Source organism: Leucoraja erinacea, chromosome 5 (genome assembly GCF_028641065.1).
Source record: "Leucoraja erinacea ecotype New England chromosome 5, Leri_hhj_1, whole genome shotgun sequence".
In the NCBI taxonomy this organism is placed as follows: domain Eukaryota; kingdom Metazoa; phylum Chordata; class Chondrichthyes; order Rajiformes; family Rajidae; genus Leucoraja; species Leucoraja erinaceus.
The window spans coordinates 66,049,890-66,077,723 of NC_073381.1; the positions used below are offsets into that span (position 1 = coordinate 66,049,890).

The window sequence follows — 27,834 nt, forward strand, 5'->3', positions numbered from 1 at the left end:
TAAACATTCAACAGGCGTTCCGACCGGCAGCGGCACAACAGTGGCTCTGCTGCAGTGTGGGGGTTTGTGCGCGATACTTGGCAGGGGGCAAAGTCCATTTATCAGTCTTATAGCCTGTGGGAAGAAGCTGAGGAGCATCCTGCTGGTTTTGCAGCTAATGCTCCTGTACCTCTTCCCAGATGGCAGGATGGAGAAAATGTCATGCGATGGGTGGTAAGGGTCTTTGATGATGGAGATGGCTCTGCTGATACATCTCTTCCTGTATATGTCCAGCAGGAAGGGGAGTGGAGCACCAATAATCCTGCTGGCGGTCTTCACTATCCTGTCTAGTTGGTGCCGTTCGTACGCCTTGCAGCTCCCGAACCAGGAAGTGATGCTGTAGGTCAATGTGCTCTCGACAGTCCCCCTATAAAAAGTCCGTAGGTGTGTAGTGGGGAGACCTGCTTTCCGTAGTCTTCGGAGAGGGTGAAGTCGCTGCAGGGCTCTCTTGACCAGAGCTGTGGTGTTGGCCGTGGACGTCAGGTCATCAGACAGATGTAGTCCTAGGAACTTCATGCTGCTGACCCTTTCCACATCAGCTCCGTCGATGTGCAGAGGTGTATGGTGTTGTTTCCCCGCCCTCCTGAAGTCAACCACCATCTCCTTAGTTTTTCCCACGTTAAGAATGAGGTTGTGGGATTTGCACCAACCTGTGAGCAGCTCCACCTCCATCCTGTACGCCGATTCATCATTGTCACTGATGAGACCCACCACTGTTGTGTCATCAGCGAACTTGTTGATGAAGTTGTTATTGAGTCTGGCAGTACAGTCGTGTGTCAGCAGACTAAACAGAAGGGGGCTTAGGACACAGCCTTGGGGTGAGCCAGTGCTCACGGCTATGGTTTTTGATGCCCTACTGCCCACCCTGACTGTCTGCTGCCGTTGCGACAGAAAGTTCACGACCCAGTTGCATGTGCCAGCATCAACCCCCAATAGCTCCAACTTCTCCACCAGCTGCTGCGGAATGATTGTATTGAAAGCAGAGCTGAAGTCTATGAAGAGGATCCTCATAGGTATTTTTCCGATCGAGATGTGACAATACGAGGTTCAGTGTTGTTGAGACTGAGTCCTCTGTGGATCGGTTGGCTCTGTAGGCGAACTGCAGTGGGTCTAGGTCGGCAGGTAGACTATTTTTGATGACATTTTGGTTGACGAACGACTATTCTGCACCTGAAAGAGGGAGGTCAGAGGAGATGGTGAAAACACAACACAGGGTGAAAGCTGGGGTCGGAGGGGAAATCGTATGTAGATCTGTTTGTAGTCACCCAAGATTTTATTCTTGGCCTATTCTTATTGCTGAGGGATATCATTAAACAGATAAATCGGGGAAGCAGGAAACATGTTCCCAATGTTGGGAGAGTCCAGAACCAGGGTCCAGACTTTTTCACACAGTTGTGAGTCTGTGGAATAATCTGCCTCAGAGGGCAGTGGAGGCCGATTATCTGGAAAATTTCAGGAGAGGGCTAGATAGGGCTCTTGAAAATAGTGGAGTCAGGGAATATGGGGAGAAGGCTGAAACGGGGTACTGATTGTGGCTGATCAGCCATGATTATATTGAATAGTGGCGGGCTTGAAGGGCCATAAGGACTACTCCTGCACCTATTGTCTATTGTCTCTAGCCTCTCATCTGATCACAAACTTTTAACAAGCTTAATTTTCTATCTGATCTTAAACTGTTTCCAACTTCATCTTGATTCCTTATGTGTCCTAGCTTTTGTTCTATTGAACTGAAGAAAACAACTAGGTGGCCTGATAGGAGGGGAAAAACTTCCAATCTTTGACATTTGCTAGGATCTGATGGTTTGCATCAAAGGTTTTAAAAGAAGTGGCTGCAGACAGTAAAGCCCTTGGCTGAAGCTTTGCAAAACTCACCGAGTTCCATGAGCATTGCAACGGATGGGAAAACTGTAAACACGGTTCCCTTCTTCAAAAAGAGAGGGAGGCAAAAAGGAAAACAAAAAAGGAAACTATTAGCTTAATATTTGTTGTTAAAAAATTCTGGAGTACATAATCCAGGAAGAAATTGCTAATTATTTAGAAATGCTTACCACAATCAAATTAAGTGAAAGGAAAATAAAAATTGACAAATTTGCTTAAAGTCTTTGAGGATTTTGAGAAAATAAGAATTTGACGAGTTGACTCACAAAAAAAGCTGTTGCATTAGCTAAAGGTTCATGATGTTGGGTAGTGTGTTAACATGGAGTGCTGCCAATTTTCTTATTCTATGTTTCTATCTAGGTCATTAATATATACTGTGAGGTTCTGAGAATTGATCTTTGGTTTCTCAGTAGGTCAAAATTAAAAACGTGTTTATTTGTACTTTTGTGTGATCTTCAACCAGTCCATTATCAGTGCTAATCTGTCATTCCCCATCTCCATTGGCTCTTACATGCAAGTACATTAATCAAATACCATAAAATATACACACACAAGTTTGGCCTAAGCCACTTCTGCCTACTCCCAAGTCTTCAAAGCAAGTACATGTGCAGGATTGTCTTCCCCATTCAAAAACACTACACAGATACAAAATAACAGCAGGGAACTATTTTTGGAAAATTCCCATTCCAATTAAAATTAGACTTGAAATTCTGCACAAAAGACATTCATATTTTCCCTTTTTTATAATGCATGCATGGTCACATACAAGTTTGAACAATACCAAACTTACTGAAACGTGATTCAAAATAAATAGAAAGGATTGCTTTGTGGGGCTCATTTGAAATCAGCATGAAGGACTGATCATAATGCATTGTGATGGCAAAATATTCCAATTCAAACGTACGATAAGTCAAAAGATTAGCTTTCTTTTCCCTTCGTTGTTGAACAGCATCATAGATTACAACGGTAATGAGGAAAGGGATTTTGTTCATTAGGTTTTACTTAAAGCAACTTTAAATTACCTCAGTAATTTTTTCTCATTTATTTCCTTTGTCAGTAATATGAACTTGTATAAAAAGCCCAACACGAAACAGGACCCATGTCAGTTTGTTTTTACAGTACAGAGCAATTTTCAGTATAACTTTTGAATGACTTAGCATAACCTACTCACTTGTATATGAATCACTCTAAAAACAACATATCCTACAGAGTAAAATGAAGTACTCAAAAATAAATCCAGACTGAAAAAAGTCAACTATTAGCACAAGGCAGACAACATTCAACCGATTCTGGAGAAATATGGCTAACAAATTACGAGACTATGCAACACTAAAAACAGGACTTGTCCATGAATAATGTGCAAGAATTATACAATTACCGAGTTAAATACTCTTTCATGACAGCTGATCACGATAGCTGTTTGAATTATTTGTTGTGAAATTGATCTATTTGAACGTTTGAATTAAATATTTGTCCACTGATTTACTAATATTAACAAGTACATCTACTTTAAATAGGTTAATGCCTCCATTACATTGCCAGATTAATATTTAACCTCGCTTCACTTTGTTCAAGTAGCTCAGCCTAGTAGCATAGTCTATTTCATCCAAGTGGAGAAGCCACATCAATAAAGAAAGTTTGGCAACAATGAGAGTGAAGAAAATACAACCCTACAAACAAAAATCTCAGGCCAGAAACACGATTGGGCTTTAGGCACAGCTGGTATGGTGCTGTCTCACATCTCCAGAGACCTGGGTTTTGTCCCAACCTTGGGTGCTGTATGTGTGGAGTTTGCACGTGGTCTGTTACTCTGTGGGTTTCATCGTGGTGCTGTGGTTTCCTTTCACATCCCAAAGACTTGCGAGTTTGTAGGTCAATTGGCCTCTGCAAATTGCCCCTTGTGTGCCGGGAGTGGATAAAAAACTGGAATAACATAGAACCAGCGTGAACTGGTTATTGATGGTCAGCATGAACTCAGTGATGCGAAACATAGAAAATAGGTGCAGGAGTAGGCCATTCGGCCCTTCGACCCATTCAATATGATCATGGCTGATCATCCAACTCAGTATCCTGTACCTGCCTTCTCTCCATACCCCCTGATCCCTTTAGCCACAAGGGCCACATCTAACTCCCTCTTAAATATAGCGAAGGACCTGCTGTATCTCTAAACTCTAAAGTTTATTCCTCGACAACACCCTGCTTCTTCTCACTCTTATCACCACAATCCCCCTCGTTATTTTAAAATTATGCTTGTATCAGACGCAAGTGCTGACATAACTTGCTTGACAGGGACAATGAGCTGTGGCAATGGATGAATGAAATACAAACAAAATATAGAGCCTCCTCAAATATATCTTAGAAATATTATTTACATGCGATAGAGATTAGCTACACCAAGTTGACTCTGATTTGATGGCTGAAATGGTTTTGATATTATTGTAGAAAACAGAAAAAAATCCTTTAACGTTTTGAATTTTAAGAAATTATACACTGGGATCTGAAAGCATATTGCTATTTACAATGCTTCAGGTACTAAAAACAACAGTGATGGTGTGTCACATATCAAATTAAAATCTGCTGAGAAAATGCTCGGCAATGACCAATGTGATTGTGACCATTTACTTTTGACATTCAACAGTTTGATCAATACTAAGTTAACAAGGCTGGCTAAAAATCTAAAAGAGCAAGTAGAGGCCAAATATTTTGCAGTAAGTGACTAATCTCATTGCACAAAGCCTTTCCATTGTGCACAGATTAGGAATGTAATGGAATACTTACTACTTGCTTGGAAAAGTGCAGCTCCAAATACAACTCAAAGCTTCACATCACAAAGAATGAGACAGCCCATTCAACTGGTGCCCGACACAACATCTTAATTACTTACTCCCTCTGCCCCAAGATATTGTGGGTGCTCCCCAGAGTGACTAAAAACATGCTGCTACAACTTGCTCTGCCTTCTTCAATAGCATCTCCAAATGACTTATGAAATCAAAGGGCATGGAAGCACCAGGAATCACAGACCTCAGATGAAGGCACCTGGAGATGTAGCATCATCTCTCCTGCGCTATCACCTTCTGTACTCATCACCTTGTGGATAGAAACAAATATAAAATACATTTACACGCACTGAATGTGCAAGGATAGAGAGAAAAAATGGGACAGGTGTGCAATGGACATGGTGGGCTGAAGGGGGTCATTTCAGCATTGTACAACTCTACAGCCACTAGACTGTGGTATTTTTAGAAGACAAACCTAAATCATCAAGGATAATTAGGAAGGGAATTAAGTCCTGGCCTTGCCAATGACACCTACATCATGTAAATAAAAATAAAGCCCAGCAACATTTAATTCATTCTGATTACCAGTTTCCCAATTTATTGAATGTTTCCCCAAAACATCCACAGATTTATAGATTAACTAATAGATAGAATTAGTTGACAAGATTAGTTCACAAAATTAGTTCAGAGGTGTTTAGGTGAGTTTTCTACAGCAATATGTAGAGGGCCCCACGCGAGAGAGGGCAACACTTGATCTAGTCTTGGGTAATGGGAAAGGTAAGTGAATGAAGTGTTCATGGAGGAGCCTTTTGAGACCAGTGATCACCATTCAATTAGGTTTAAGATAGTTATAGTTAAGGACACAGAGGGCCCATGTATTAAAATGCTAAATTGGGGTAAGGCCAACTTTGAGGGTATAACAGAAAGTTTCACTCAAGTTGATTGGGGAAGATAGTTTTTACGGGAAAGGTGGATCAGCCAAGTGGGATGTTTTTAAAAGTTTGCGGACAAAAGCTCAGGATATGCATGAGTTTTAGAGTAAAGGGCAAGGCAGGGAAACGCAAGGAAGCTTGGCTGACGAGAGAAATTGAGACATTGGTAGGACGCATGGGACGCGTAGGACGCATGGGACAGATAAAGGCAGCTGGGATCAAGTGTATTCCTGGAGGAGTTTTGGGAACTAAGGAGAAAAGTAAAAAAATAAATCAGAAGGCGAAAAGGAGCCAGGAGATAGCTCTGGCAGATAGCATTAAGGGCAATCCCAATAAATGTTATAAATATATAAGGGGGGAAAAGGTAACTAGAGAATGAGGAATTAAAGTGTTCAATTAAATGCAGAACCACAAGTGATGGGCAAGGTCCTCAATGAATATATCTTCTCTGAGAAGGAGAAAGACAGGAGAGCAGAGGAACATGGGCAGTCAATGGAAGCGTCTTGAGAGCAGTCAGTGTTACGGTTGAAGGGGTGCTGAAGGTACTATTGTGTATGAGGGCGGGAAACCAGAGAGGAAATTGCAGGAGCCCTGGTTGAAATTTACGAGTCGTCTTTAAATACAGGAGAGGCGACGGAAGTCTGGAGGGTGGCAAATGTTGTGCCACTTTTCAAGAAGGGCTGCAAGGCAAATGCTGGGAACTATAGGCCAGTGAGCTTAACATCTATAGGTTGAAAGTTACTCGAGAGTATTGTGAGAGATAGAATATACAGGCATTCAGATGGACAAGGGCTGATTAGGGATAGTCAGCATGGGTTTGTCCGTGAGAGGCTGTGTCTTACAGATCCGATTGAGTTTTTTTTAAAAGATGTGACCAAAAAGGTCGATGAGGGCAGAGCTGTAGATGTTGCATATATAAACTTCAACACAGCATTCGACAAAGTTTTGTATGGTAGGCTGCTCTGGAAGGTAAGATCGCATGGGATCCAAGGATATATAGCTGAATGGATCGAAAATTGGCTTCATCGAAGGAAGCATAGAGGAAGTTTGCTTCTCGGACTTAAGGCCTGCGTCTAGTGGTGTGCCTCAGGGCTCAGTGCTGGCCCACTGTTTGTCATCTCTATTAATGATCTGGATGAGAAAAATTGCACCAGGATCTTGATCGATTAGCCAGGTGGGCTGTGGAATGGTTGATGGAATTTAATACAGAGAAATCTGAGGTGATGCATTTTGGGAAGTCTAAAATGGGCAAGACCTATGCAGTGAATGGAGGGCTCTGGCGAATGTTAAGGAGCAGAGGGATCTAGGAGTGCAGGTGCATGGTTCCTTGAAGGTGGAGTCGCAGGTAGATAGGGTGGTCAAAAAGGCATTTGGCACATTGGCCTTCATCGGTCAGAGTATTGTGTATAGAAGTTGGGAGGTCATGTTGCAGTTGCATCAGACGTTGGTGAGGTGCATTTAGAGTATCATATTCAGTTCTGGGCACCATGTTATAGGAAAGATGTTATCAAGCTCGAAAGGGCACAGAGACGATTTACAAGGATTTTGCCAGGGTTAGAGGATCTGAGCTATAGGGAGACATTGAGTAGGCTAGGACATTATTCCTTGGGAGTGTTGGAGGATAAGGGGCGATCTTATTTAAGTGTACACAAATCATGAGGAATAGATTGGGTAGAAAGATAGTCTCTTGCACAAAGTAAGTGGATCCAAGATGGCGGCGCACACAGCTGCAGCGGCCCGATGTCCTCCTGGTCAGTGCTTCATGTTTTTCGTGTACATGTACGTGTTGTTTTGTGTTTTATGTACTTACTGTCGGGCGACCAACACCTACGGCCGGCAGGACCTTCTCAGGATCGGGGTCGGTAGCGAACGGGAGGTTACCGCCGAGTTTGTCCGCTGCAACGAGATCCCGGCGGACATAGCGAGGAGCCCCGACTCCCCGTGGATCACCATCCCCGCGGGGAGGAGGCGAAGACGGCGCAGAGAAAGGAAGCAAAAGCGAGGCTGCAGGGCCGGCGCGCTAGCGAGGCTACGGAGGCAGCCACTGAAACCACCGCTCCCCAGCCTGTTCCTAACGAACGCCAGATCCCTCGTTAACAAGATGGATGAGCTGAGGCTACAGACTGCAGCAAACAACGTCGTGAAGGACAGCTGTATCCTGTTGATCACAGAGACCTGGCTTCATTCTTTCATTCCAGACTCTGCTATCGAGTTAGCAGGCTACACAGCACAGCGTCATGATAGGACAAGAGACTCTGGTAAGAGCAGAGGTGGGGGGCTCTGTGTGTACGTGAATAACACCTGGTGTACAAACACAGTGATTGTGGACAGTCACTGCTCCCCAAACCTGGAGTATGTGACTGTTAAGTGCAGGCCCATCTACCTCCCTAGAGAGTTTACTGTTGTCATGATAACTGCTGTGTACATACCACCAGATGCCAATGCTAACTCGGCTATCGGTCATTTGTATGGTAGCATTAGCAGCCAACAGAGCACATATCCTGACGGTGTTCACATCATAGCAGGGGACTTTAACCACGCGGACTTGAAGAAAATGCTGCCCAAATTCTACCAGCATGTTAAATGTGCTACAAGAGGAGCAAACACCCTGGACAAGGTCTACTCCAACATCAAGCTGGGCTATAGGGCTAGACCACTACCACACCTGGGCCAGTCTGACCATATGTCCCTGCTCTTAATTCCTGCATATGCCCCCCTCAGGAAAACCGCTCCTACCATTACAAAGACCATCACAACCTGGCCTGATGGTGCTTCTCAGCAGCTGCAGGACTGTTTCGACAGGACCAACTGGGAGGTGTTTGAACACCGGGACCTGGAGGTGTTCACAGACAGTGTACTGTGCTACATAAAAAACTGCATGGACACGGTCACAGTGGACAAACAGATCCGGGTCTACCCCAACCAGAAGCCCTGGATGACTCGGGAGGTCCAGCGGCTGTTGAAAGAGAGGAACACCGCTTTTAGGTCTGGCGATAGGGCTTTATACAGCACGGCCCGAGCTAACCTGAAGAGAGGCATCAGAGAGGCCAAATCAAATTACAGGAGGAAGATAGAGGACCACCTGGACAGTAATAACAGCAGGCAGGTGTGGCAGGGGATCCAGTGTCTCACCAACTATAAGACCAACCTTGGAGCTGTTGAAGGTGACGCCTCGCTGGCAGAGGAGCTGAACCACTTCTTTGCTCGCTTTGAAGTGGAGCCACCCGAGACAGCCACATCACAGCACATGGTCCACAGCAGCCTACCCCTCAAGATAGAGGAGCATGAGGTGAGGCGCACTCTGCGGGCCATCAATCCAAGGAAGGCTACTGGTCCTGACGGCGTATCTGGACGCGTGTTGAAGGACTGCGCAGACCAGCTGGCTGGAGTCTGGACGAGGATCTTTAACCAGTCTCTGGCCCAGTCCACTGTCCCACCCTGTCTGAAGTCCTCCACCATAGTCCCCTTGCCCAAAAAAACCAACATCTCCAGCCTCAACGACTACCGGCCAGTCGCACTCACACCAGTGGTGATGAAGTGTTTTGAAAAACTGGTCCGGGGTCACATCACATCACTTCTGCCCCGAAGCTTTGACCCCCACCAGTTTGCGTACAGAGCAAATAGATCTACAGAGGACGCTGTAGCCACAGCTCTCCATGCTGCACTGTCTCACCTGGAGCAGCGGGGGAGCTACGTGCGGATGCTCTTTGTGGACTACAGCTCTGCTTTTAATACTATCCTTCCCCACAAACTGGTGGACAAACTGGGGGACTTGGGACTTCCACACTCCACCTGTACGTGGATAAATAGCTTCCTGTCGGGTCGAAGCCAGAGAGTCAGAGTGGGCCATCACACATCCACGGCCCTCAGCCTCAGTACCGGCTCTCCACAGGGCTGCGTACTGAGCCCCCTGCTCTACACCATCTACACGCATGACTGCACCCCCGCCCACCACAGCAACACCATTGTCAAATTTGCGGATGACACTACAGTGGTGGGACTCATCTCCGCGGGGGACGAGTACGCCTACCGGGATGAGGTGGAGCAGCTGACAGTGTGGTGCGAAGAAAATAACCTGCTCCTCAACACCTCAAAGACGAAGGAGGTAATAATAGACTTCAGGAAAAACAAAACGGACATGGTACCACTGACCATCAGAGGGGACTGTGTAGAGAGGGTGGCGGATTTCCGCTTCCTGGGAATCCACATTGAGGAGGACCTGACGTGGAGCGTGAACACCCCTGCGCTGCTGAAAAAGGTCCAGCAGAGACTGCACTTCCTGAGGGTGCTCAGGAAGAACAACATCACTCAGAGGCTGCTGCTGTCCTTTTATCGGTGCTCCATTGAGAGCATACTAACATACTGTGTATGCGTGTGGTACACCAGCTGCACAGCGGCTCAGAGGAAAGCGCTCCAGAGGGCCATTGACAACGCCCAGAGGATTGTCGGCTGCCCTCTCCTTACCTTGGAGGACCTACACAGTTCCCGCTGCAATAAAAAAACCCAGAATATAATAAAGGACATCTCCCACCCCGGACACTCCCTGTTTGAACTGTTGCCGTCAGGCAGACGGTACAGATCCACAAGGACAAGGACAAATAGACTAAAAAACAGTTTTTACCCCACTGCTATAAAAGTACTAAATGTGGCCGCCAAGGAACGCAGGGGCGATACAGACTAAGGGACTGTGGTAACGGTGAAATCGACAGAAGGATGGAGGGTTGGGTGTGTATGCGTGCTTTGTCTGTGATTTTTATTTATTTGCTTATCTTTATTATTTTACCGTGGATGTTTCGTTAGCTTTAGAAATGTTTGAATGCTGCACTGACTGGCTGACATTTTAAATTTCGTTGTACATGGCCCATGTTACAATGACAATAAAGAAACTATTCTATTCTATTCTATTCTATTCAAGGACCAGAGGACATAGGTTTGTGAATGGGAATGGATTTGAGGAACCTCAGAAGTAACATTGTTACACAAAGGGTGATGGGTGTATGGAACAAACTGCCCGAGGAGGTGGTTGACACAGGGACTGCCAACATTTAAGAAGCAGTTAGACAGGTACACGGATAGGACAGGTTTGGAGGGATATGGACCCAGCGCAGGCAGGTGGGACTAGTGTAGCTGGGACATGTTGGCCTGTGTGCGCAAGTTGGACCGAAGGGCCTGTTTCCACACTGCATCACTCCATGACTCGATAAGATCAGAAACCAATGGTTATCAAGAGTTTGACGAAGATTTGCAAACATTTGAATCACAGAGGAGATTATGTTGGGAAAGAAGTTACATTTTACATGTATGGAAACCAAAACACAAAGACACCAATGCTTTTACTGCAGTATGTTAGTCTACTTTTAAATTCTTGGATATTTTCAAAAAGGTATGAAAACTTGACAAGAAATGCTGCTATAAAACAACTGTATCTTTCCTTCTTTCCAAATTTAAAAGTTAGAGTTGCTCCAGCATTTTGTGTCTATCCTCGGTGTAAACCAGCATCTGCAGTTCCTTCACTCAAGGCGGAACAGTGGCATAGTAGTAGAGCTACTGCCTTACAGTGTCAAAGACCCTGACTATGGATGCTATTTGTACGTTCTCGCCGTGACCTGCGTTCCGTGATCTCCCCCGAGATCTTCGGTTTCCTCCCACACGCCAAAGCTGACAGGTTTTAGTGTTTGGCTTCTGTAAATTGCCCTAGTGTATAGGATAGTGTTGGTGTGCAGGGTGATCGCTGGTCAGTTCCGATTCGGTGGGCTGAAGGGCCTGTTTCTGCGCTGTATCTCTAAACTAAACTAGAGCTTCTAAACTGTGTTTTTCTAAACAATACCTAAACAAGTCATCTTCCTTTTTTTTAATCCAGAAAAGCCAATTTTTAAACGCTGGGTAAATTTCAATATCTTAAGACAATGTACAATGATCAAAATTAATGCATAAAGTGTTATGAGCTTAAAAATGATTTTTGCTATGCTGATTTTCCAATCAACAACATACTCGAATGTCACACTACAACAAACCACAAGGCGGTGTACAAAAGATACATAGATACAGAGACAATAGATGCAAGAGTAGGCCATTCGAGCCAGCACTGCCATTCAAAGTGATCATGGCTGATCATCCACAATCGGTAGCCCCGTTCCTGCCTTTTCCCCCATACCCCTTGAGTACCCAGGGATGCAGACCATCAGGCCCTGGGAATTTATCAGCCTTCAGTCCCAATCAGTCTACCCAACACAATTTCTTGACTAATGTGAATTTCCTTCAACTTTATGTTCAACTTCGCTAAGATGCAGCATATTTGAGAACCAACATTCCAAAGCTAATTTGATTAAAAGCCAGAGAAAAATGAAAAAAAAAAACAAGTATACATTTTAGACATTATGCACAATGTTTTAAAAATTGACAGAGCTGCTCAAGAAAGATAAAAAATAAAAACAGGGCAAGAATAAAATTATATTTGGACAAATACAAACGCAAGTGTCATAATATTGAAGAATGATTGAAAGTCACTTTTCGATTACTATACATTGGAATTGGACTTCAACAACATATCATAAGAAAGTGGCTTAAGGGTCAGAGACCCGGGGAGCCGTTGGTGCGAGGAGTTACCTAGAGCTGTGAGTATAAAAACAGCGTGGGGCTTGCTTCTACAGAGGCCCGGGGAGCCGTTGGTGCGAGGAGGAGTTACCTGGAGCTGTGAGTATAAAAACAGCGCGGGGCTTGCTTCTACAGAGGCCCGGGGAGCCGTTGGTGCGAGGAGGAGTTACCTGGAGCTGTGAGTATAAAAACAGCGCGGGGCTTGCTTCTACAGAGGCCCGGGGAGCCGTTGGTGCGAGGAGGAGTTACCTGGAGCTGTGAGTATAAAAACAGCGCGGGGCTTGCTTCTACAGAGGCCCGGGGAGCCGTTGGTGAGAGGAGGAGTTACCTGGAGCTGTGAGTATAAAAACAGCGCAGGGCTTGCTTCTACAGAGGCCCGGGGAGCCGTTGGTGCGAGGAGGAGTTACCTGGAGCTGTGAGTTACCCAAATCTGCAACGTTCCATCTCACTTCCAAAGAAGGATTCTGGTGGAAGCCTCTGATTCGTGGAAGAGGACCAGAGGACGCAGCTGATTGGCTTGTATCCCGGGTAAGGCTTTATTGTATTTGGATAAGGGGGAGAATGAGGGCCAGGGCAGTTTACTGTTCTGGATGTCAGATGTGGGAGGTCATGGAGTCTGAGTGCCCTACAGACGTCTACATCTGCGCCAGGTGCGTCGAGATGGGGCTCCTAAGGGACCGTGTTAGGAACCTGGAGCAGCAACTCGATGACCTCTGTCTGCTCAGGGAGAGCGAGGGGGTCATAGAAAGGAGTTACAGGGAGGTGGTCACTTCAAGACCACGGGAGACAGAAAACTGGGTCACAGTTAGGAAGGGCAATGGGCAGAGGCAGGGACTGGTGAGTACCCCGGTGGCTGTACACCTTGAAAATAAGTACTCATGTTTGAGTAAGGGTGGGGGAAACAGCCTACCTGGGGGCAGCGACAGCGGCCGGGCCTCTGGCACAAAGACCGGTCCTGTTGCTCAGAAGGGTAAGGAAAAGAAGAGGAGGGCAATTGTAATAGGGGACTCTATAGTCAGGGGGTCGGATAGGCGATTCTATGGACGCAGACAGGAGACCCGGATGGTAGTTTGCTTCCCTGGTGCAGGGTCAGGGATGTGTCTGAACGTGTCCAAGAAATCTTGAAATGGGAGGGAGAGGAGCCTGAGGTTGTGGTACATATAGGTACCAACGACATAGGTAAAAAAAGAGAAGAGGTCCTGAAAGAAGAATTTAGGGAGTTAGGTAGAGAGTTAAGGAGAGGACTGGAAAGGTAACAATCTCAGGATTACTGCCTGTGCCACGCGACAGTGAGAGTAGGAATGGAGCGAGGTGGAAGATAAATGAGTGGATGAGGGACTGATGCAGTGGGTATGGATTCAAGTTTCTGGATCATTCGGACCTCTTTTGGGGAAGGTGCGACCTGTACAGAAAGGACGGTTTGCACTTGAAAGTAAGTATGCAGATGATACTAAGATAGGTGGGGTTGTGGATAATGAAGTAGATTTTCAAAGTCTATAGAGAGATTTATGCCAGTTGGAAGAGTGGGCTGAAAGATGGCAGATGGAGTTTAATGCTAATAAGTGTGAGGTGCTACATCTTGGCAGGACAAATCAAAATAGGACGTACATGGTAAATGGCAGGGAATTGAAGAATGCAGGTGAACTGAGGGATCTGGGAATAACTGTGCACAGTTCCCTGAAAGTGGAATCTCATGTAGATAGGGTGGTAAAGAAAGCTTTTGGTGTGCTGGCCTTTATAGATCAGAGCATTGAGTATAGAAGTTGGGATGTAATGTTAAAATTGTACAAGGCATTGGTGAGGCCAATTCTGGAGTATGGTGTACAATTTTGGTCGCCTAATTATAGGAAGGATGTCAACAAAATAGAGAGAGTTCAGAGGAGATTTACTAGAATGTTGCCTGGGTTTCAGCAACTAAGTTACAGAGAAAGGTTGAACAAGTTAGGGCTTTATTCTTTGGAGCGCAGAAGGTTAAGGGGGGACTTGATAGAGGTCTTTAAAATGATGAGAGGGATAGACAGAGTTGACGTGGAAAAGCTTTTCCCACTGAGAGTACGGAAGATTCAAACAAGGGGACATGACTTGAGAATTAAGGGACATAAGTTTAGGGGCAACATGAGGGGGAACTTCTTTACTCAGAGAGTGGTGGCTGTGTGGTATGAGCTTCCAGTGAAGGTGGTGGAGGCAGGTTTGTTTTTATAATTTAAAAATAAATTGGATAGTTATATGGATGGGAAAGGAATGGAGAGTTATGGTCCGAGCGCAGGTATATGGGACTAGGGGTGAATACGTTTTCGGCACGGACTAGAAGGGTCGAGATGGCCTGTTTCTGTGCTGTAATTGTTATATGGTTATTATATGGTTTAGTTTATTGTCATGTGTACCAAGGTTTTGAAAAGCTTTTGTTGCATGCTAATCAGTCAGCAGTAAGATAAAACATGATTACAATCGAGACATTTACAATGTATAGATACATGATAAGGTAATAACGTTTAGTGCAAGGTGCAGTGCCCTCCATAAAGTTTGGGACAAAGATCCATCATTTATTTATTTGCCTGTACTCCACAATTTGAGATTTATAATAGAAAAAAATCACGTGGTTAAAGTGCACATTGTCAGATTTTAATAAATGCCAATTTTATACATTTTGGTTTCACCATGTAAAAATTATAGCAGTGTTTATACATAGTCCCCCCCCCCTTTTTTTTTCAGGGCACCATAATGTTTGGGACACAGCAATGTCATGTAAATGAAAGTAGTCATGTTTATTATTTTGTTGCATATCCTTTGCATGCAATGACTGCTTGAAGTCTGCGATTCATGGACATCACCAGTTGCTGGGTGTCTTCTCTAGTGATGCTCTGCCAGACCTGTATTGCAGCAATCTTTAGCTTATGCTTGTTTTGGGGGGCTAGGCCCCTTCAGTTTTCTCTTCAGCATATAAAAGGCATGCTCAATTGGGTTCAGATCGGGTGATTGACTTGGCCACTCAAGAATTGACCATCAGCAGTTGTATCATCAATGAAGATAAGTGAGCCAGTACCTTCAGCAGCCATACATGCCCAGGCCAGAACACCTCCACCACCGTGTTTCACCATGAGGTGGTATGCTTTGGATCTTGGATCCTTCTCTCCTCCATCCTTTGCTCTTGCCATCACTCTGTTAATCAAAGATGTTAATCTTCGACTCATCTGTCCACAAGACCTTTATCCAGAACTGTGGTTGCTCTTTTAAGGGCTTATTGGCAAACTGTAACCTGGACATCCTATTTTTGCAGCTAACCAGTGGTTTTCATCTTGCAGTGTAGCCTCTGTATTTCTTTTCATGGTCTTCTGCGGACAGTGATCATTGACAAATAAATCCACACTTGAATTCCTTTGTGATTAGTAAGCTCACCAGTGCTCTCTTTCTTCTATTTTGTTGATTTTGGTAAGCCTAAGGTTTGGCTGATGTCTCTAACAGTTTTATTCTTGTTCCTCAGTCTCATAGTGGCTTATTTGACTTTCATTGGCACAACTTTGGTTCTCGTGTTGATAAACAGCAATAAACGTTTCCAAATGTGATGGAAAGACTGGAGGAAAGACTAGGTGTTGAGGGCTCTCTTATACCTGCATTAGGGTGCTTCTGGATCCCTCATAGGAAGCAATTAGCTTCTACCTAGTCCCAAAATGTTCCATTAGTGAAAATAATAACCTCTGTGATATTTAAATTAAATCAGTTGTTTAGGGAGTCCACTGGTAGCCTGAAGTTGGAGGGCTATTTCCTCTACTATGTGCATACGGCAGCTATTTGAATAGGATCCATTAATGAATGTAACATATATTAGCTGCCTTTAGTGTGTATTGTACATATCAATGCTATGTTCTAGTGTCCTTTTTGTTCAGATAATATGTTTAAAACAACATAAGGCAGCTGTTTTTGGCATTTACCCAGTTTGATCTTTCCCACTTCAGTGATGACACTAAGAAGATGATGGAAGGATGTTGAGCTAGTGTGCTGAATACCTTAATCCTGCAGTTAGATCTTCACATAGATGATTATCATTAGTTTGTAGAGCTGTGTCTTGTGTTTTTGGGTGGTAAAGACACAATGTAGTAAGCGACCTGAAACTCTTCACAAAGCCCAATGGATGGCAAAGCTGTTGTAATCCACCAAGATTAGTCTGTTGGAAGCTGAAATTAACCAACTCCCCCCAGGAACAATTACAACAAAACACGAGCTGCCAAAAGTGAAGGACCTTGTGACTTTTGCTCCCATTGTCTACTGCTCCTGGTGGATTACATGTAATTCTGCTGTTGATGCACCTTGGAATGACTTAAAGCTATATCATACTCTGCTAATGTGTGAAGCTGTGAAGCCCAAGGTTTCCAGAAGTGCAGTCAGAGTTTCAACACCATCTCTGGTACCTCTCACTGCATTCTTCACTAACAAAGTACCACAAGAGTAGAAATGGGCACCAGCTGATAAAACTCTTGACTGTTAAACCTCCAGAGGTTATACACACGCCATTTGACCATTTTGGCACAGGGTTTGGTAAACCCAAGTTCCCTACAGGCATCAATCAGTCCACTAGTCGTGGGAGGAATGAGCGACCGCAAGTTAAGAGCCGAATTGCTGCGGAACGCTGATCTGACTTTGGAGCAAGCAATTCATGCTTGTTGGATGGCTGAGACTGTGGCACCACCCGCAGACTTTGATAATGGTAACCCTAATCAACAACTTAATGTGAATCTGGCTAGCTATTCTCCACAAAGATTTCTCAATGCGTCCCGCAAAGATCGGATGTGCCTGCTAAGAGGTGCCCTAACTGTAACTATTTCCACCTCAGTTTTGTGTAGCTCATGGGAAAATATGTCATAAGTGCAAGAAACTCAACCACTTTGCTAATTGTTGCGATCTAGTGGGAGTACAGCTTCAAGGACGAAGCTGTACCTGATTTAATAAGACCTGTCCGATTCTGATTCGCATGAACAGGACGAATCTTCCCACGGGAACGACTCTGATAACTCAGATGCTGAGTCTACCGTACTTTCCCTAAACCTGCGCACCTCAAACATAGTAACTGATCCTGCTGTGACCATGATAATCAATAACAAACCTTTGATCGCCAAAGTCAATACGGCGCCTGGGTGATCGTCATGTCACTCAAAGCGTTCAACAAGACAAGAACCACTGAGCGCATGGAAAAGGACTCCTCCACCTTACATGCCTACGGAGGGGAAATTCACATGCCTACATTGGGAATTTGGCAAAACTTTCACTGTGGAGATTGATCACCAACCACTTGTCACCATCCTGAGCAAACCGATTCATGCTGCCCCAGCCAGGCTTCAACGCATGATGATGCAGCTGCAACGGTTCGACTTTCGCATCGTCTACAAAAAAGGTAAAAAAAAAACATGCACATCGCGGACATGCACCACCAGCGAACAACACCCATTTGAACAGGACAAATTCTCCGTTCTGAAAGTCTCGTTTGTTCCCACTCGCCGAACACACCGCCGCAGATAAAACTTCCCAACTGCTGACTTCCATCATCAAAGGCGGGTGGCCAAACAAACAATCTAACAGCCTGCTGAATTACGAACTTACTTCATGGTGCGTGACAAACTAGTACGACAGGATGGAGTGATTGTTAAAGGTCACAAGACGGTCATCCCGTGCAGGCTACCTTACAGCGAGCGAAAGATACGATTTATTGGCCCGGAATGACCAAGTACATTCGGGAGAAAACAGAATCATGCACAATCCGTAATAGACAGGCACCACACCAGCAAAAACAGCCCCAACTGTCTCAACCGGCTCCCCCTCTATCCTGGCCATCGATGGCTGCCGATATCTTTGACTGGCACGGGAAGCATTATCTTGTGTTAGTGGACTCGTACTCTAACTGGTTTGAAATTGACTTTCTGCCAACCATCTCCTCAGAGATAGTCGTCCAAAAGCTTAGGATCCATCTCCCTGCACCTTGAATTCCAGCTCGTCTCCAGACGGACAACGGGACCCAGTTCACCAGTCAAAAGTTCAAAGACTTTGCTAAGCGGTGGAACTTGCAACATGTCACCAGCAGCCCAGAATATCCACAGTCCAAAGGACTTGCAGAGCGTGCTGTCTGGAGCACCAAACAACTCATGGAGCGTTCCTATCTAGCTAAATCTGATGTTTACCTGGACCTGTTAAACCTGCAAAATATTGCTAGAGATAACATTCCAGGATCTCCAGTCCAGCGCCTGATGTCCTGCAGAATGAGACTTCCTCTACCCATCGTTCACGATCAACTAAAACCTAAAGTTGTCAACCCCGCTGCAGTACAAGAATGCGTACAGTTTAAACGTGACGTGCAGAAACTAAGTTACGACAAGACCAGTAGACCACTTAAGGTACACAAAAATTCACAAGTAATCCGATTACAAACAGATAAAGGACATACCAAACTGGGGTACATTTATGCAGGGCTCGAAATTAACGGTTGCCCGGGTACCATTGACCACTCAAAGCTCCGCCGGATACCTAAACACCGAGTCATTTTGCCCGGCTTGGCAACCAGATACTGGTTTGTACCAAAGATAGACACAAAAAACTGGAGTAACTCCGCGGGTCAGGCAGCATCTCAGGAGAAAAGGAACGCGACGTTTTGTGTCGGCGGTGACGGCTATATTGCGTGGGAAAGATACTAGGTGCGGGGTGACGAAGGGTCGCAGCGAATGACGGCCCCCGAACAGCGGCTCCATCTCCTCCTTCTCCCACACCCCACCCGCCCTGATAAGGGCCGCGCTTGCAAACCCGCTAACGGCGCTTTAAAAAAAACCCTCCCACACGCTGAGACCGGGAGGGAGGGGCCTCGGCGTGCGGGAGGGTTTGTTTTTAAAGTGGTTATCGCTGTTAGCGGGTTTGCAAGCAGCGGCCGCTATCATGGAGGAGGAGGAGATGGAGCTGCTGCCGCGGCCGCTGCGCTGCTGTTCGGGGCCCGTCATTCGCTCCGACACTTCTGAAGCAGCTGCACCATAGATCCTATAGCTATAGGATCTTTGAGCAGCACCGCTCGGCCCCGCACCTTGCTGGTGGCTGGCGGAGGAGGGGGCGGTGGCGAGGAGTTCCCAACGGCCAAGGCAGCAGGGTGATGTCGTCCGAGGAGCGCTGACCTTTCTTTCCTCCATACCTTGCCCCCCGGCTCTCTCTCCCTCTCCCTCGCTTGTACGCCCCCCCCACCCCCCCCCCCCTTATCCTGGGACCCTCCTGTCCATCCCGCACTGATCCCCATTCCCGCCTCTAGTCAGTCCTCACTGACATCCCCTGTGCTCCCCTCCCCATCTCCTCTCCCCCCCCCCCCCCCCCCAATCTCTTCATCCTATGCTGATCACCCTATCCACCTCACATTGATTCTCCTGCCCCCCCCCCCCCCCCCCCCCCCCATCCATCCTACACTGGTTCCCCAATTCACCCTGCAGTTAACCCTTTCACCATCCATCCTGCACTTCTCCTCCATCCATCCCGTACTGATCCCCCATCCATCCTGTACTAATCCACGCATTCATCCCATACTGATCCACCTTCCATTTACCCTGCACCTTCCCCTCATTCATCCTGTAGTGATCCTCCATTCATCCTGCACAGACCCTCCGATCCACACTGTACTGACCCCTCCCATTCATCCTGCCCTGATCTCCCCCCCCCCCCCCCCCCATCCATCCTGTACTGATCCTCCCATTCACGAAGAATGTGGGGAACAGTCTGAAGAAGGGTCTCGACCCAAAACGTTGCCTATTTCCTTCGCTCCATAGATGCTGCCTCACCCGCTGAGTTTCTCAAGCACTTTTGTCTACCCCCATCCATCCCATACTGAACCCCCCCATTCAACACCACTGATCCATCCCCCGTGCTCTCCCCTCACAATTTTACTTACTCCAACCAACATGTACTAAGTCACCTGCCTCAATCCATCCATTCTGCACCGACTGCCTTCTGTAGTTATTTAATGAGCAACATTCACAACTATACGTACGCATATATGTTACCATGGTCCAGGATTTATTGTGACACAGGTTGATCATACGCTGAATAATCCAACCACATTTTTGTTTGGAAGTGGAAAGAACTAATAGAAATTGCATTAATTGCAATGTGTAAAAAGAGTTGAGATACTGTCTTATAATTTTGCTGCATGCCATTGTGGGATATATCATGTCTTGCTTGGTGAATGTTTAGTTTGTGACTTTATTTGAAGCAGAAATAATATGTGAATGCTTCTTTGAGCATAATTCCGACTGGTAACTACGCACTTCGTCCGAGCACATTATCGCAAGCCATCTTAAATGACCACCTAAACTGTCATTTGGCAACCTAAAAAGCTGCCAAGGTTGCCCGGCTGGCAACAGGGAAAAAAAGTTAAGCGAGAGCCCGGTTTACGGCCCCTCAAAGGAACCACGTTCCCACCTGGTCGATGTCGGCGGCACTATCTATAGACGCAACCGTCAACACCTCCTTCCTGTGAAGGAACGGCGTCCGGCGCTCCAGGGTCCTGATGCCCCACCACTCAACTTTAAAGTGATTGCTGTTCCAGTCGTTCCAGCATCTGCTGCAGCCAGTCCTAATCACTCCCAGCGTCGGTCTGTCCCCACCTCCCCTTTTGTATCCGGTTCCCTGGTTTCCCCTCGACGGTCTTCCTTGGGTTCCCCTACGGTGCCCCCCCCCCCCATAGCCAGCTGGGCTCACCGAACGGCGCCCTCAACTTTTCGGAGGAAAAGGTTGATGAGGCAGCTCCATACCGTAAGAGGAACGGGCAGGTTAGCAAGCCACCTGTTAGATATGGTGATTATGTTTAAGCCCACTATTATTAGATGTGGCGATTAGTGTTTAACATTTTATTTACTCGTTGCAGTAGTAATGCTTTATTTGTTTCTCATTTATACAAGACGAGATGTAGATTGGATATTGCATGTTAGCCAACTAGAATGCTTATTAATTATAACTCCGCCTAATTATAACATTCATAGTGTAGACTCCTCCACTGACTGCCAGTAACAGCAGCAGTGTGAAAGTGATATGACCTGCTTGCAAGATCATGGCCTGAATAATAAAGATGCTTGTGCTTCAACCTGTGTGAGTTTGAGCTCTTTACAGTAACCTTAAATAGGGCAAATATGCTGAATGATTATACAGGAGCTATTACTTTTCAGAGTAACTCATTGCATAAATATCTGCCTTTTGCATAAAATGATAAACTTGCGCTACAATTTTGATTGGCTCTTGGACCCCCTAGACAATAATTGATTTCAACCAAATTTTGTTTGAGTGGTCCAATTAGGAAGTGGAACAAACTGAGGGTATGTTGAAGTTCAATGCAAACATTTTAAAAATCATGGGGTCCAGAAGCTCCCTAACCTGCATTAAGGAGGCAATTAAACACACCTGAGCAATTGCAAACATCTGTGAAGCCATGTGTCCCAAACATTATGGTGCCCTGAAATGGGGGACTATGTATAAACACAGCTGTATTTTCTACATGGTGAAACCAAAATGTATAAAAATACCCTTTAATAAAATCTGACAATGTGCACTTTAACCACATTTTCTATTACAAATCTCTAATTGTGGAGTACAGAGGCAAATAAATAAATGATGGGCCTTTGTCCCAAACATTATGGAGGGCACTGTAAAGCCAGCAAAGTCCAATCAAGGATAGTCCAAGAGTCATCAATGAGGTAGATAATAGTTCAGCACTGCTCTCTGGTTGTCGTAAGATGATTCAATTGCCTGATAATAGCTGGGAAGAAACTGTCCCTGAATCTGGAGGTGCACATTATCACACTTTTATACCTTTTGCCTGATGGGAGAAGGGAGAAGAATGAGTGGCCAGTGTGCGACTCATCCTTGATTACGCTGCTGGCCTTGTCGAGGCAGCGCAAGATATAAATGGAGTCAATAGAAGGGAAACACAAAATGCTGGAGTAACACAGCGGGTCAGGCAGCATCTCTGGAGAGAAGGAATGGGTGACATATCAGGTCGAGATCATCAATAGAGGGGAGTTTTCTTGCGGTCTTAGATGGAGCTGTTCCCAAACTAAGCTATGATGCATCCTGATAAAAGTTTTGTTTTTGTCTAAAAAATATACTTTCTTAAAGGGGACAGAGGTTTTAAAAACATTTTTTTTTGGTTCATATTTTTTGGTTAATATTTGGCTTTGGTTAAATATGTAAATGCAAAGATAAATTTCTTCAATTGAAAATTTTAATTTTCCATGTAAACAGATGACTGTTCTTTATGCATCTTAACCTGTCCATTGATTTTAATAAATCGCAATTTTGGAATGACCGCAAAAACAATCTGAACACATTGGAAAAAAAGATTATGAATTGGCACTGGTAGAAATGAATGGCTTTTAGCTAAAAGTACAGTAGAGTCACAAATACGATACTTTTTGTAATCAATTAGCAATATTATGAATAAAAAGTACCCCATCCCCGACTTCTCGCATTCAAATTGTGTCATTTTAAAAGAACAATGTCAATATGGTAACAGAATCTACCACATGGTTTAAATGGTATTGAACATTGAAAGTCAACAGACATGGAAGAAAAGGAACCGCAGATGCTGGAATCTTCAGCAAAGCACAAAACACTGAAAGAACTCCATTCACAGATGCTGCCTGATCTGCTGAATTCCAGGAGCACTTTGCATTTTAGTCACAAAAAAGACAAGTGTTAAATCTTACTAAGATCTATTCTACTTCAAATTAGTCGCGTTTTACTTTAGGAAAATTATACTTAAACAGCCTCTGTTCTGAAACTTTATTATCATCTAAAATGACACAATGTAAACATGGAAATTCTACTGGCTGTCTTAAACTCATTTATTCATCCAGGTTATTTTGCACCTCTTTTGTTCTACTGCAAATTTTAACCTCTAGATGGACAAAAAGACATGGGAATCAACATTACGTCTTCAGCTGTAGTCGACCATGTTTTTCTGACATTGGATCATTTGTGTATTCTGTATATATTTAATCAACATAAACTCTATAAACATACTAATTTGTTATATAAATTTACTATAGAATTAAGGAATTAGATAATTACTTTCTTGAACCAATTTATACTTCATTTTGCTCTGAAATACAGTAGGACACTTCTGAAATTAATGATGAGGTTGTATTCTTGTATATTGCAGTTCCTCATACTTAAAGTAGTATCAATATTGGTTAATATATATTTTGTATACTGAGAATACAGTTTGTGTAACATTGCACAATCTCTACCCTTCAATTCTATGCAGTCAGGATGAAGAATAAAGTATCATATAACAACAATAACACAATGATGAGGCCATATTGCCCCTCAAACTGACTCCATCACTCAAGACAGACTCAAATTCAGTTCCTTGTCCAATCCCTCTAATTTTCAATTCCCTTGTAATTAAAATTTACATCAACCTTGAATATGCATAATGATGCAGCATTCATGATCCTCTAGGTAGAGCACGGGAAACATTCAGAACCCTCAGTGAATTGCCTCCCGATCTCAGTATTGGTTAGGTAACTTTTTAATCCTGTGACTATATCCCTCAATTCTAACTTTTCCCTCCAAAGGAAACATCCTCGCTACACCTACAACCCCAGTAAGTTTTCAATTAAATCCTCACTCACTCTTCCAAACTACAGAAACGATGGTCACAATCCCTTTCATCTTTCCTCATAGGACAATGTGTGGGATATCCCTCCCTCTGTCTCTACATCACACTCTTCTTCTTTCTTTCTCCCATCTTTTTGTCTCCTTTTCTCATCTACTCTTTGTCACTATCTCGACATGCTACGAACACCCCACCTCCCCTGCATCAGAAGAGATTTTGAAGATTATAGACCAAACGCACGCAAGTGGGATTAGTTTACAGCAGGCATCTCGGTCAGCATGGACATGTTGGGCCAAAGGGCCCATTTCCATGCTGCAGATCTTTATGACTATGAATCACTTGGCAGGCTTTGCACAACCTCTAAATCTTGTTTCCAGCTTTCTCCCTCTACGCCATCATCTGAGGAAATGTTCCAATCCAAAATATAATCTGCCCATTCCATCTCAAATACTGCATGACCTGAGGAATTATTTTAGCGCTTTGTTTTTTGCTTACGTTTCCAGCATCTGCAGCTCTTGTGTTTCAAGAAAGGTTCTCCATTTATGTCATTATTATATCAGAATGTTAGGATGATGCTAGAAAGGGAACGTTATATAAAAAGTCTACTTTGGCCAAACAATTATGAGACATTAATGAGGCGCGACTCTTCTAAAAATCTCTTGGTGAATATTAAGGATTATATGTTAACTCAGCCAAATACAAAAAGGGAAAATTGGCTTTTCAAATAAGTACAGTTTTATGGGACATCAAGCCATTAAAATGCATTCAAAAAATGAATACCTGTGTATAAAAAGACCAAATGTTTAATCTTACCAGATGTTTGATTGAGAGTCAATGTTTCAGAATCAACTAGGATAATGGATTAGGGATAGGAAGTGAAACAGTCCAGGGCTCCTTTTCCCGATTGCAGTGCAGAGACCTCTACTGGAAGTCCTTATCAGATAAGCATTGGATTAGGCTTTGTAATATATTGCAGCAATACTAATTTTTAGATTAAGGCACCTCACCTTAGATTTGAAACTGTTGGAATTTTCAGATATTTATTTGGCTCTCATATTTTTACTGGGTCAAATAAATGTTAAGTTTTATCTAGGTGTTATAACATAAAACTGTGTAGCACAGGAACAGACTATGTGGCACAACATGTTGCCAATTAAACTAAACTCCTCAGTCTACACGCGATCCATTCCCTGTATATCCAAATCTCTATCTACAACCCTCGCAAATGTCACAATCATATTTGCCTGCACCACCACCTTTGGTAGTGCATTCCAGGCACCTACCATATCTCGTGCGAAAAAAACTCGTCCTGCACTTATCGTTCAAGGTTTGCCCTCTGAACTTGCCCTCTAGTCTTTGACATTCCCACCGTGGGAAAATTGTTTTGACTGTCTATGGACTTGGACCCCAAGATCCTTATGTACATCAATGTTGGCGTTTCATGGAAAATAATCGAAGTTTATCCAATCTCTCCCGATAACAACCTCTAATCCAAGCAGTTTTCTGATAAACCTCTTCTATATTCTCTCCAAAGTTGCCACATCCTTCCATCACTATTATTTTCACTAGGACACAATAGACAGTTCTCTGCAAAAAACTGAAGCATAGTTCAAAATCTGGTATTGATCTTTACACCCAAATGATAAAGTACCGCAATTCAGTTAGATGCCTCCTTTATTTTATTTAACCCAATTAATAAATGTAGTGCCTGAGGCGCATGTTGATACATTCTAAATATACAATAAAGATGCAATTTACAGAGGATAAGTGCACTTGATGCTCTCATTACCCTAGAAGGAATTAAACTAGGGTTAATTTACAAGTACCAAACTTAATCATAATAATAATACATTTCTAACTACACATTCAATATACTATAGTGCATTCCAAATACAGGTATAATAACATCACATGAAAAGGACAACTTTAAAGCATTAAAAATAAATAAACATGCAGCTGCTAAAAACCTCAAATAAAAACAGAGAGGAGGAGATACTCAACAGGTCAGATGTTATCCAAGGATCGAGATTCTAAGTAAATGCCTTAGCTTTATGACTTATTGCTCAACTTGTTCTGGCCCTAAACATTGACACTGGTTGTCACAATAGATGCTGCTTGACCTCAGTAAGTCAAGGCTTCTTGGGCTTTATTTCATACAATTTAGATATTTACATATCACTTCTTCAATTATTTAAACAAGGTAAAAATGTTAATAGGATGATTTGATGTAACAGTTGATACTGAACATTTTTGGATACCTCTAAGTTTATTAGAATGTATCCAACTTTAAAACTAAAGTTTACGACTTCTTGACAAGTCTTTTGTCTTGCATACAGCTTAATGACAACGCACATAAAACACATCATTACTATGTAAACTTTTGGCTTGGACAACCAATAGTTACAAAATAGTTTTGAAATCATATTGGAAACACTTGAACATAATGATAATTATTCCCGTGTGATAAAAAGCATGGAAGAAAATACAGCAAAATAAAGTGTGCCCCACCAGGCCAGTTCGAATTTTAAAGATACATATACATTATTAATGACGTGGGGATGAAAACAACCATTAAAACAAAAACACTGCTTAAAACAACGGCCATATAATGAAACTCTTCCAACTATTGCAGTGCACTGTAATGGAATGAGATGACCAGATCAAGCAACACAAACATTACACAGGACAGGATGTACCTTTCCAACCTGTTTACAAACTGATTAAAATGTTCATCGCTGGACTTTACCCGTTCCCTTAAGTTATTCTCCTCAAAAGGACAGGCCAGGGGCTGGGACGGGCGTGCAGCAGGGGTTGCCCTGGCCTGCCCACCTCCGTTGCCTGCCTGTGGCCCCTGCCTGTGGCCCTCACTGTGTCCCCGGACTCTCTTACCTCCTCCACATCGATCTCATTGTAGTCGATCTCCTCGAAATGCAACGCCTGCGGGGCATCGATGATCTCGGCCGACATCCCTGCTTGGGGAGACGGGGAGACGGGGATCGGGTCGGGGCGCAGGCCGCCCGCCAGCCCGGCCGCCCTGCCTGCCTCCCTGCCTGCCCCTGGTGCTGCCGCACTCAGCTGCGCGGGCCCGGCGCCGCTGCGAGTGGCGGTGGTTGTCGACACCGGATGGCGGTTGCGGCGGTTGCTGCAGCGCTCCGGTCGCTCCCACCGGCTTCACCCGGCATTTCCGGGGTTAATCCGGCCCGCAAACATCCGGGCACCGCCGCCGGCTGCCGGAACTGACGTACTTCGCTCGGGCACAGGTCGAACCAGTCAGAGCGAGGGAGATGCGCCTGCGCCGGGTTGTCGACCGGTGGAGGGAGGTGCGCACGCGCCTGAGTTAGTCGCCGGCAGGTGGAGGGAGGCGCGCACGCGCCGGATGCCGGCAGGGGTTGTTGGTGCGCGTGCGCCGGCTCGGTGCGTGTGGCGTCTGAGTGAGTGAGGCGTGTCTGCGCCTGCGCCGGATGCGCTTGCGCTTGCGCCTGCGCCGGGCGCCGGCAGGCGGAATAAGGTGCGCCTGCGCCTGTGCGGTTTGAATTTTGCGCGGCAACTGAACGGGAGCCGCTGGCAAATTGATGGTGGAAACCAAAGATCCCAGCGGAGCAAGATAGACCACACCTCGAAAAACGCGTAGTATCACGTGTGTGATCGTCGACGCCATTTTTCGAGGCATTTATTGGGCTTCCCCCACACTGTCATGGCGTCCTTATCTAAATTTCATCTCACTGTTCTGCTATCAAGTATTCTAATCGTAAATCTAAACGACCCGACCTCTCATTCTTTAGGTTCCCCAATAAAAAAGAAAGGTGAGAAAATATTTTTATTATTTTCAGTCGATATTCTGTCGTGAAAATGTTATTTTCTGTTCTCCCATCAACGGCCATTGGGAAACTAGGTTTGTCGGCACATTAGAAAGTTATTAGACTTATTTTTTAATAGATCTTTACTCACCACAATAATAAAGACAATTTTAACACTTCTGTACGTTTTT

General features: G+C 44.6%; 1 protein-coding gene across 4 annotated transcripts in view; it reads right to left on the reverse strand.

The window, feature by feature from the left end:
- Positions 1-27,059, reverse strand: part of map3k7 (mitogen-activated protein kinase kinase kinase 7) — a 91,392-nt gene extending 64,333 nt beyond the window's left edge. For 2 of the 4 annotated variants that reach the window (XM_055635831.1, XM_055635830.1), the window contains exon 1: positions 26,736-27,059. In XM_055635831.1, the coding sequence (XP_055491806.1) occupies positions 26,736-26,813 (78 nt within the window). In that variant the 5' untranslated portion in view covers positions 26,814-27,059. The remainder of the gene's footprint in view (positions 1-26,735) is intronic. The other 2 variants (XM_055635834.1, XM_055635833.1) reach the window with 1 other exon arrangement.
- Between the last annotated feature and the right edge of the window lie 775 nt (positions 27,060-27,834).